General features: G+C 36.7%; 1 protein-coding gene across 1 annotated transcript; it reads left to right on the top strand.

Moving 5' to 3' along the window:
- The first annotated feature begins 11356 nt into the window (after positions 1-11356).
- Positions 11357-12368, top strand: LOC100354404 (olfactory receptor 52N4-like). The gene has a single exon (XM_008265062.3). It carries the CDS (start codon positions 11365-11367, stop codon positions 12322-12324), a length of 960 nt encoding a protein of 319 aa, XP_008263284.2. The 5' UTR covers positions 11357-11364; the 3' UTR covers positions 12325-12368.
- Positions 12369-12760: the final 392 nt, after the last annotated feature.

Genomic DNA, 12760 nt, shown 5'->3' with positions numbered 1-12760 from the left:
CTACTTTTTCAACTTCTCTCCAATGGTGAATGTAATAAAGAAAATTAAATATCCCTTTCTAATATTTAAGCTTCTACATTAATAGACAAGAGATTAGAAAAAAATAGTACTTTTGTATGAATGTGGCATGAACTAAGCAAATATGAAAGAAATATACAGAAAATTGAATTTAAAAAATGTCACTTATTTGGAAGACAGGGAGGCAGGGGAGACACACACACACACAGAGAAAGAGAGGAGAGAGAGAGAGAGAGAGAGAGAGAGAGAGAGAGAGAGAGAGAGAAATAGTGTGCTGGGCCAGGTCAAAGTCAGGAGCAAAGAACTCTGCCCAGATCTCCCATGTGGGTGGTAAGGACGCAAGTGCTCCAGCCATTCTGCCACATAGGACACCTTAACAGGAAACTGGAATTGGAAGTGAGCCAGGACTGGGATCTGAGTACTGCAATATGGAATATGAGCATCCCAAGCTGAGCCTTAATCACTGTGCCAGTACCCACCTCTAAACTGAATTCTCATTCTTATTTCTCTTTCCAACGGAGAATGTACATTATCACTCCAGAATTTAACTGACTAAACTCACAAAGCTGCATTTAATGACTGATTAATCCTTCATGCTGGTACATTTAAAAAACCTTCATAAAACAGCACTTTTGAAATATAATTACCCTCCAGGTGTCACCATCTCTCTCTCTTAAAACATAAACTTTTAACTAGAATAAGTTCTTAATATTCTCTCCCTCTGATTTCTCAATCTGACATCACCCCTGGCACGCTTCCTTCTCTCTCTTTCTTTCTTTCTTTCTTTCTTGGACAGTCAGAGTGGACAGTGAGAGAGAGAGACAGAGAGGAAGGTCTTCCTTTTCTGTTGGTTCGCCCCTCAATGGCTGCTGCGGCCTGTGCGCTGCAGGCGGCGCACCACACTGATCTGAAGCCAGGAGCCAGGTACTTCTCCTGGTCTCCCACGTGGGTGCAGGGCCCAAGGACTTGGGCCATCCTACACTGCACACCCGGGCCACAGCAGAGAACTGGACTGAAAGAAGAGCAACCGGGACAGAATCTGGTGCCCCGACCGGGACTAAAACCCTGTGTGCCGGCACTGCAGGCGGAGGGTTAGCTTATTGAGCTGTGGCGCCGACCTGTACTCTTTCATTTTTCTTTGTTCCCATCTAACAGATGAAATTGTGCCTACCAATTACAAAGTATCCTACTAACACACCACTCAGAAATAATTAATTGTATTCATTTTCCAGATCTGTAGGAAATTATTACTTTCTTTTGGAAAATATGTTCTATATTTTTCTTATCTGTATAAAACATTTATTTCTTCAGTGACTCAATATACTGGCTACAATACAATGTTTCCAATATCTTGGAACACATCCCCCCCCCCAAACACAATTCCTAATTCCCACTTCCTCTAGTTTATCTCTGGCTATTCCTCCAGACACCAGCTTCCTGCTAGTGATCCTGGGAGGCAGTCATATTGGTTCAGGAGACCTAGACTTAGTCTCTTGCTCTTGACCTCTGCCTGACTGAATCCCAATGATTGCAGACACTTAGGGAGCATACCAGTAAGATCCATCTCGCTCTCTTTCTCTGCCTCTCAAATGAATAATAATTTAAAAAGAGAATAGGTATTATTATTTAATGATCTCAATATTTCTCTTACCCTCTTTCTTAATACTTTCAAATATGCTTATCATGGTTTTGTATTCGTTGGTTTGACTGATTTATATCATTCCCAAATTTGTAAGGCTAGATATAATTTTGACTAAAAACTTCCATTTCTTAATTCTAAAACGCACAAATATAAGCTGTGTTTTTTACAATAACAATGTGTGCTCTAAAAAGGAAATTTAAAGAACTAACTTATTACAGTATGAAAAGCAATAGAATTCTTAAGAAAAAATTTAGCCAAGGAAGCAAAAGATTTGTACCCTGAAGACTACAAAGGCACAGCTGAAGAAAATTTAAGACATAAATAAATTAAAAGATGCTCCAAGTTCATGACATGGAATATTTACTGTTCTTATAATGTCCACACTGACCAAGGTGATCTATGGTATCAATGCAAATACTAAGCCCCAATGATTTGTTTATAAATATAACAGTCATGCTATTCATATGGAATCACAAAGGATTCTAAATAGCAAAAACATTTTTGAAAAAGAGGAACAAATTTGGAACCCTCACACTTGATTATTTCAAAAATCATTTAAAAACCATAGTAGATAAACTATAATGGTAAATTAGAAGTGCGTGGTATGAGGACAGAGACCAATGGTGGGAGACTCCAGAAAAGAATCACCCATTCATGGCCTACTTATCTTCAACAAGGATGTCAAAAATACACGATGGAGAAAATCTCTTTAGTAAATTATTTTGGGAAAACTGGATATTTACATACAAGACAATAAAATTAGATCCTTATACTGCACACAAAAATCAACTCAAGATGGATTAAAGACTTAATTAGATGTACAACCATAAACCTCCTACAGGCACATACGATGGAAAGGTTACATGATAGTAATCTTGGATGCGATTTCTTAGATATGACACCAAAATCACAGTCAATAAAAGTAAAATTAGAAAAGTAAAAATTAATCACACAAAAATTTGTTCACAGAAAAGCAAATAATCAACAGAGTAAAAGAAAAAGTAAAGAATGCAAGGAAAGATTTATAAACTATATATCTGATTCAGTATTCATATCCATAAAATAAGGAATATCTAAAACTCAGTAGCAAAAAAAACTGACTAAAAATGAGTAAAGGACTTGAATAGACATTTCTCCACTAAAGACATATATGTAGAAAACAAATATTTGATCAGGTACTCAAAATCACTAATCATGAGGGAACGGCAACTCAAAACCACATTGAGATAATACCACATACCCACTAGAATATATTATCAAATTTATATATGTATATTTGTGGTGGAATGAGAAGGCCATGCCAAGGTGGCCACTGGCAAGCGAGTGTCAGTTACTCTGGAATGGCTTTGAAACCCACCTGGCAACGGAGCCTGCCTGTCAATAGGCTGTAATTGGATGGCTTTGGAAACTGCCTGGCAACAGGCTGTGATTGGATGGATTTGAAACTGCCTGGCAGCAGGCTGTGATTGGATGGCTTTTTAAACTGCCTGGCAACAGGCTGTGATTGGTTGGGCCATAGACCGCCCCTTGACCAGATTGGCTGGTCTTGGCTATATAAGATGTAGTTTCAACTGAAATAAACGAGTCTGCGGGCTGCTCGCCTCAAGCCTGCTTTCACCCGACTCCCGGGGTCTGTGTGGTGACTCCGCGCCTCTTCCCCCCACCATGCTCCTCCTCTCAGAAACGAATCCACTGCAACATTGTTGAGAAATCAACGGCAACATATATTTATACATATATATGCATATATACAAGTATTGGTAAGGATTTGAAAAAAACTGCAAGCAATGAACTCTTGATGAGAATGTAAAATGATGAAGCTTCTATGGAAGGATTTTCCCCCTCTGAAAATTAAAAATAGAACTACTGTATGACCCAGCAACTCCATCTCTAACTATTTACACAAAAGAATTGAAATTAGAATCTCAGTTAGATATTTCACTTCCAAGATAATTACCACCTTATTCACAGTAGACAAGATGTAGAAGTAATCTAAATGTTCATTGATGTACATGTGGATTTAAAAAATGTGGTTTACATATTAAAAGAAGCACTATCTTCTCATAAAAACACATTTTCACATGCTATAAAATGTATGATTTCTGTTGACATTATGCTCAGTAAAAGAAAGCACTCACTGAAGGAAAAATACTTTACAATTCTAGTAAAGAACCATAAGTCCCGAACTCATAAAAATCAGAGGTAAATGGTAGTTACAAGAGTGTAAAATGAATCTCATTGTGATATTTATTTGCATGTTCCTAATGATTAATATTGTTGACTGTCTTTTCATATGTTGCTGCCCATGTGAATACCTACTTTGGAGAATAGCTATTCAATAATTTGTCCAATGGTTAATTGGGTCATTTTTTTGCTTCTGAGTTTACTTTTCTTATTTTCTCTGATGCTCATACTTTGGTATCCTATCAAAAAAAGACATTACATTATATAAACAGAGGTCTTGAAATTTACTGCCATTTTTTCTCATGAGAGTTTTATGGTTGTAGATTTTTAAAACCATACACTTCTGTTCTTCTTCAAGTTTATTTCTAGAAATAGTATGAGATACACTTTCAGACAATGCTGAATATAACTGTTTATGTTATAAATCTGTCAAAAATAGTTTTGTTTTTCATTTGGAATGTTTAATCCATTAATATTCAAGATTAATACCTCAAGGGAGGATTTAGTTCTGCCATTTTGATATTTGTAGTATAATGTAACGATTCTTTTCAAATGGACAAAGAACTTGAATAGAAACTTTGCCAAAGAAGATTTGCCAATGACCAGGAACCCATAAAAATATGTTAGATATTGCTAACTCTTAGGGAGGTGCAAATCTTTCCCAAGAAGATGCCATTTCACAAAATACGATGGCTACAACAAAAGGAAGACAAACAGAAAACATGTATTTAGAAGCCTCTTGGAGCCATTGGAATACTTGTACATTGCTGGGAAAAGTTTAACACTTGTACACTGTGGAAAACACTTTGACAGTATCTTGAAAGTTAGGTATAAAATAATCATACAAACCAATGATTTCAATCTTACATCTATATCAAAAAGAATGGAAAATAAGTTTTCCAACAAAGCAAAGTGTCCATCAACTGCTTAAAGGATAAACAAAATGAGGGATATCCATAAATTGGATTATTACTCAAACTTAAACAAAAAAGAAAAAAAACAATTCATATGACAATAGGAATAACTTTTAAAAATTGTGCTAGGCAAAATAAGTCAAATACAAAGGGTACATATTATATGATTCTATTTACATAAAATGCCCAGACTAAGTATATTCATAGAAAAGAAAGCAAATTAATGTTCACCAGGGGGTGGAAAAAAGAATAGAAATTGATGACTTAATGGGTCTGAGGTTTCCTTTGAAGTTATGTTTCTTTTGAAGAAACATTATGAAATTAGAAAGTAGTGATAGTTGTACTTCACTGAGAATGTACTAAAAGTCACTGAAATTTAGACTTCAATATTGCTGAGATGGTTCATTTTATGTTGCTTATATGACTTGCATCTTAATAAAAAGTTAAAAGTAAACAAAGTACCAAATAGTTTTCTACATGCATATCTATTAATATTAATTAATATCAGTTCCTGTAAAAGAAATTAGATTAGAAAATAGTAGTATTGGAGCCTGCACTGTGGTAGTGGGTAAAGTCACTGCCTGTGGAAGCAGCATCCCATATGGTCACCAGTTCAAGTCCTGGCAGCTCCACTTCCAATCCAGCTCTCTGCTATGGTCTGGGAAAGCAGTAGAAGATGGCCCAAGTCCTTGAGCCCCTGCACCCTCATAGGAGACCCGGAAGAAGCTCCTGGCTTCTGGCTTTGGATAGGCCCAGTTCTGGCTGTTGCGGCCATTTGGGGAGTGAACCAGCAATGGAAATCCTCCTTCTCTCTGTCTCTGCCTCTCTGTAACTCTGCCTTTCAAATAAATAAATAAATCATCTTAAAAAATAATAATAGTATACATCTTTTAATATAGTTTCATAGGGTTTTCCAATTCAATCCCATCAACGTGGCAAGTACCAAGGCCATCTCACTAGTCCAAGTGATCAATTTCTATTTACAATTGATCATAATGATAGGACTAAGAGTCAAAGGGATCACATAAACAAGACTAGTGTCTGAAAATAACAACTGATAGAATAAAAAAGGGAGCAAATGATCCAACATGGGAAGCGGGATGCACATTAGACTCATAGAATGGCAGATGTCCTAAACAGCACTCTGGCCTCAGAATCAGCCCTTAAAGCATTTGGATCCATCTAAAAAGTCCAAGAGAGTATTTTAGGCATGGAAAGCCAAGACACTCTGATTAAAAAAAATTAAAAAAAAAAAAAGACCTAAATGAAATATCTCTGTGAGTGAGATCCCAGTGGAAAGAACGGGTCATCAAAGAAGGATGTACCTTTCTCTGAAGGGAAGAGAGAACTTCCACTTTGACTATGACCTTGTCTAAATAAGATCAGAGTCGGTGAACTCAGGGGGCTTCCATAGCCTTGGAAACTCATGTCAAGAGCCTAGGGTGTTTACTGAGGCCATAAACAAGAGTGTCAATTTGTTAAGTCAACAACAGGAGTCACTGTGCACTTACTCCTCATGTAGGATCTCTGTCCTTAATGTGTTTTCCAATGTGAAGTAATGCTATAACTAGTACTGAAACAGTATTTTACACTTTGTGTTTCTGTGTGGGTGCAAACTTTTGAAATCTTTACTTACATATGCAAAATTGATCTTCTGTATATAAAGATAATTGACAACGAATCTTGGCCGGCACCGCAGCACAGTAGGCTAATCCTCCGCCTGTGGCACCAGCACACCAGGTTCTAGTCCCGGTCGGGGTGCCGGATTCTGTCCCGGTTGCTCCTCTTCCAGGCCAGCTCTCTGCTGTGGCCCAGGAGTGCAGTGGAGGATGGCCCAAGTGCTTGGGTCCTGCACCCACATGGGAGACCAGAATAAGCACCTGGCTCTGCACTTCAGATTAGCGAGGTGCACCGGCTGCAGCAGCCATTACAAGTTGAACCAAAGGCAAAGGAAGACCTTTCCCTCTGTCTCTCTCTCACTGTCCACTCAGCGGGAAAAAAAAAAAGAAAGAAAGAAAATGAATCTTGATGTGAATGGAATGGGAGAGGCAGCGGGAGAGGGGAGAGTTGTGGGTAGGAGGGAAGTTATGGGGTGAAAAAAGCCACTGTAAACCATAAGCTGTAATTTGGAAATTTATATTCATTAAATAAAAGTTAAAAAAATAAGAGTATAGATGTTTTAATATAGTTTCACTAGGGTTTTGGAACAAAACATGTATATCTTATGTATATTGTTAATTGATATAGGTGGCCAGTTGATTTATATATTACAGAAATGAAATATATCTTAAATTACACCTATATTATGGAATTTAAGGGTGTTATTTAACTTTCTAAATTAATTTTTACTGTGGAAATTAATAAACATATGGAAATACTCATATACATTAAATAAATATTCTATATTCAGTTAACTTAGTAATCGCATTTTAATGTGGCTATTCTCACCACCATCATTAGATAGTCAAAATTTAGGCATATAATTATTTCTAATTCAATACGTTTGCATAGTAAGCCAAAAGTTTTCATGAGTTTCTACATTGCCATAATATCCCATCATTAACCTCACCTGAATATAAACTTATGAAAAACCAGAGCTCATGGTATCTGATCCTTTTTTTCATAGTTCTTAGCTTGCCTTGGGGAGGACTAAGTACTCTGTGATGTGATTTGAATACATACATGCAAAATTCTATGAACAAAAGAATAAATGAATGTATGTGAGTGCTGGAAACATTCTGTGCTTAAGTTTTCAAGTTGTGTCTCACAGAGCATCACAAAGCAACAAACAGAACTCTGTAATAAATGCTAAATTTACTAATTTTATTAAAATTGAATTGCACATTCTCATCTGCTTCCAATTTATGCAGAGTAACACATAAGCACCCAGAGATGGATACACACATATGAAGATGCAGCCTTATTTATGCACCACTGGACATAAGATTGTCTAAGAATGGAGAGCCTGCACTCTGCCCTCCTGCCATGGGGATAAGCTGCTTTCCCACACCAGGACCTGCATTTCTAATGCTCTGAAATGGACCCCTGGGGTATAGGACGCATATTTTTCCTTTAAAGGCTTGGTACGATGGTACAATTATCAAGATGTCCCTAAGTTGAGCGTCATGCATGTACATATACAACTCGATTCTTTTAATGAAGATGAATACCTGCACCAGGTTGCTTTCAGCCCAGTGTTTTGCTGTCCAGAAAGTAGGTACTGACGTGCACACAAAGAGATGGGGGGCTAGTGGCAGGAAATTTTAAAGACAGAAAAGCTTTGAATGTGCATGAATTGTTTATGATAGTCTGAGAAATACACATTCAACTACATTAAGTACGTCTGAAGGCCGAATTGTTGAGAAATTTGATTTATTTGCAGAATGTTTTTTAAAACAAATTCTATAACATTTTATGATGATTCCAAATATCCATGTTATTTTCTTAACCAAACGGGAATTATGCATTCTGTTGTGATAGAAGTCAGGTCTAAATCATTCCCATGAAGAAGGGAGAAGTGGGTGATTTGTAGGGAACAGTCTTTGACTATGGTCAGAACACCGATGCAGCTTATTGGTCCTCCCAGGATTCATCAGAACGAGAGTAGAGTTTTCTTTGTTCTTTTCTGAAAACAGTTGTCCCTATGTGTCATCAATGTTAGATAGCAGCCCCTAGTTGAGGAGCCCACTGTCATGGGAAGAGAAGCTTAAACATTAATAGTCCAGTGAGGGAACAAATGTACTAACCAGCGTATTTGGGAATGATGAGAGACTACAGATGTTATTAAGTTATACTGTACAGATTATGAAATTCTCATGTTAATGCTACCATTTTAATAGAGTTTTCCTTAGCCAAGCATTATATGACTTTTCTTTGCAAGAACAATTACATTATGATGTAGTGAAATACTTTTAAACTCGTTTTGGGAAAAATTCTAATTTACTTTGTGATTAATATTGTGTTATTTTAGTGTATGTGTGGACCCCCTACTGACCATTTTTAATGTCTTGAACTTTACTGTGTATAATAATAAAATGAGTTTTAATAATTAAAGCTAGATTGATAAAACACAAAGTATCCAAATACAATATTTATTCTTCAGAATATATTACATGGAATCTCAGGAATATATTTTCTACTTTTAATCAAGGAATATCTATGTTTTCCCTAATTTCCCTCTTTGTTTCTGTTGTATAAATGGCTACATAAAAGCTAACTATTTGAATGTACTGAAGAAAAATGGGTATGAAAATTTGGTATATACTGGCAAAATATCAAAACAAATTTAAAAGTTCTACTTGTTTCCTTGGTAATCAATTATATTATATATATATATATATACATATATATGTGTGTGCATGCAGTGTGTGTGCATTTGTGTACAAAAAGGCATCAAAATTTCATGGGAGATGCACATTTTACTTAAATTCCATTCTCCATGAACTTTCTGAATTATCTCTATATAGACAGCAACATGCATATATATATATGTGTGTGTGTGTGTGTGTGTGTGTGTGATGGAAATATACATATACTTGTATAAATTATTATAGATTTTATGTCTTATAAATATCTATAAATGTTGTGTGAAAAATACATTTTATGCACACTTATCAGGCACATTTACGAGCCTGACAAAAAAAATACTTGGTGACAATGTTGGCATTTTAGATATACAACTCATGGTTTAAGCCCATGAGATTTTTCCACAATGCAAGTTTTCAAGGCTTTTATTAGCCTTGTGATTATTCGTTTAGGGCCAACCATTGATGCTAAAGATAAAATTGAGCATCAACTAATAAGCTGCTCTACAGTTTCAGTAACTGTCCTGTTTCTAAAACTTCTGTGTTTGAACAAAGTGAGGAAGAGAATTATTTCATTGTTTCCTGATACTTGCTGTGAAGAAATTTTACCAAATCTAAAAATGAAACAATTTGATCTATTAGTTTAAATTGCACTACATAAAACCTCTTGAAAACTGTTTCAGAGAAATGATCCTGACCCAACGCTTTCTTGCTTTTCTTTCTAAGTAATATATTCTCCTGAGTTTGATATGTGTTTGCTGTGTTAGCATGTTTTCTTTTGCCCAGAAAATCTTTTAGTATACTCCAGTATGATTTTCTTTTTATATACCTCTTTGTTACTTCAACACATACTCTGTGTTTTTTTTTTTTAAATCACTGTGAATCATGACAAAGTTATAATTTATTTCCCAAGTCAACGCATTGTTTCTATTGTTTTCTACAATTTATAATGAGTATACTAGAAATTTTTGCTTTCTTGTCATTTATGAAGTAGATATTTATAGTTTTATTTCTTGTAGTGGTGATTTTTATGTTTTCCAAGTAACATTTAGAGAAATGCTTTTAACATTGTGTGAAAAATAATATGTAACTAGAATTCTAAAACCATCAAAATGATAAAAAAAAGACTATATTCAGACATTTACCCTTTCCCAAAACATGTGTTCTATGCACAATGAAAATATACGTGTATATATATATATATATTTAGATACACAGATAGTTCTATCACATATAATAGAGGAGAGGAAGTTTCCAGGTGGGAACTATTTAGAAAAATGGGGAAGGACTCCAATTCAGAGAGGCAAGAGGACAAAAACTTCCCTATAAGACCTAGATGGGTGGGGAAGGACAAGAATTGATCGTTTCTAACTGTCATAAAAATGTTTTACAGTTCTCAAAGAGTTAAAAAAATCTTGAGATATTTACATAAAATACTAAGTGAAAATAATTAATATAAAATATTGAATGAAGAAAAAATGCAACTGTGATACCTGTTTACTTAGCAAGAAGGGATAATACCTAAATTAAAAGAATGAACCAGCACAAATAATTTAAACAACAATTATTTCAAAGAAAAAGAGATGGTAAATAAGATTGGATATGGCCAGTGGCGCGGCTCATTAGGCTAATCCTCTGCCTACGGCACCGGCACACCTGGTTCTAGTCCCGGTCAGAGCGCTGGATTCTTCCCGATTGCCCCTCTTTCACGCCAGCTCTCTGCTGTGGCCAAGGAGTGCAGTGGAGGAACGCCCAAGTCCTTGGGCCCTGCACCCGCATGGGAGATCTGGAGAAGCACCTGGCTCCTGGCTTCAGATTAGTGTGGTGCGCCGGCCTCAGCAGCCTTTGGAGGGTGAACCAATGGTAAAGGAAGACCTTTCTCTCTGTCTCTATCTCTCTCTCACTGTCCACTCTGCCAGTCAAAAAAAAAATTACTCTTGACTAAGTCTTCACTAGGACTGCATCTGTATTTTTCCTTAAAGATAATGTAGATGCCATGGATTGATAGAACTTGACACATAGCATCTGCCAAATAGGTTTAAGTTGAATGAATTAAACAGCCATGTTTGACTTAAATTACATTTAAGTAAACGTTAGCTGGAAATTTAAATTTAATTGTTTGATATTATTGTATACTATTTAACAGAGAGAAGATAGAGGGGGGATAGAGACATCACAATTGAAATTTTTATTTTTCTATATTTCCTAATCAAGTAGAGTGAAGAACCAAAAACAAACAAACAAACAAACAAAAAGTAAAATCACAAGAGCTTATGATGATTTTGTCACCCTAATCTCACTGATGCTGAACCAAACAGACCTTACCCCAAGCTCATTCACTCTTAATGGGATCCCAGGACTGGAGGACATGCATGTCTGGATTTCCTTCCCGTTTTGCTCCATGTATGTTGTGGCTGTAGTAGGGAATTGTGGACTGCTTTACCTCATTTGCTATGAGGACTCCCTGCACAGGCCCATGTACTACTTCTTGGCTATGCTTTCCCTTACTGATCTTGTCATGTGCTCCAGTACAATCCCTAAATCTCTTTCTATCTTCTGGTTTCATCTTAAGAAAATCAACTTTGATGACTGCCTGGTCCAGATGTTCTTCATCCACACCTTCACAGTCATGGAGTCTGGGGTGCTCATGCTCATGGCCCTGGATCGCTATGTGGCCATCTGCTACCCTCTGCGCTACTCAACCATCCTCACTAATCCTGTCATTGTCAAAGCTGGGCTTGCTACTTTCCTTAGAGCAGTCCTGCTCATCCTTCCCTTGATTTTCATCACCAAGCAGCTACCCTATTGCAGAGGCAACATAATACACCATACATATTGTGACCAGCTATCAGTAGCCAAGTTATCCTGTGGAAATATTAAGGTCAATGTTATCTATGGGCTGATGGTTGCCCTCCTGATTGGGGGCTTTGACATCCTGTGCATTACAGTCTCCTACACCATGATCCTGCGGGCAGTGGTCAGCCTTTCCTCGGCAGATGCTCGGCAGAAGGCCTTCGGCACCTGCACTGCCCACATCTGTGCCATTGTGTTCTCCTACAGTCCGGCCTTCTTCTGTTTCTTTTTTAACCGCTTCGGGAGCCACACAATCCCTCCTTCTTGCCACATCATTGTGGCCAATCTTTACTTGCTCCTGCCTCCCACTATGAACCCTATTGTCTATGGGGTTAAAACCAAGCAGATAAGAGACTGTATCATAAAGATTTTTTCAGATTCTAAGGATATCAAATCCCATTACATATGAAAAGGACATTTGTCAAGAAAGGAGAAGAAAGGGAAGAGACGGGAAATGAAGAAGAGGAAGTGCATCTAGGGGAGAAGAGGAAGAAAGATACTTTTGTCAGCTGTTTAAAAAAATCTAATGATGAGTTTTTAGGAGTCTTGTTTGAGTTGAGTGGTGCATTCCCATTAAATGTCTTTCTAATGACAGGATCACTTGCATGCCCTCTCTATGAGATTTTCCTTTTCTCAAACTTGTGAACAACTGTTCTTATTCTTCATCATAATTTCCATGATTAAACTCAGAGGACATGAAATCAATTAGCAAAAGAAATAAATCCAGATGCTAATTTGTCTGATTTCATAGTGATGGGAATGTCCAGTTTGAAAACTATTACTTCCCTTTAGAAAGTATGTGCTATCATTACCAAATTTCTTCTATTTTCATCATACTTTCTCGT

The sequence above is a fragment of the Oryctolagus cuniculus genome, chromosome 1 (assembly GCF_964237555.1).
Source record: "Oryctolagus cuniculus chromosome 1, mOryCun1.1, whole genome shotgun sequence".
Classification (NCBI taxonomy): Eukaryota; Metazoa; Chordata; class Mammalia; order Lagomorpha; family Leporidae; genus Oryctolagus; species Oryctolagus cuniculus.
This window is presented reverse-complemented; position numbering and strand designations above follow the sequence as displayed.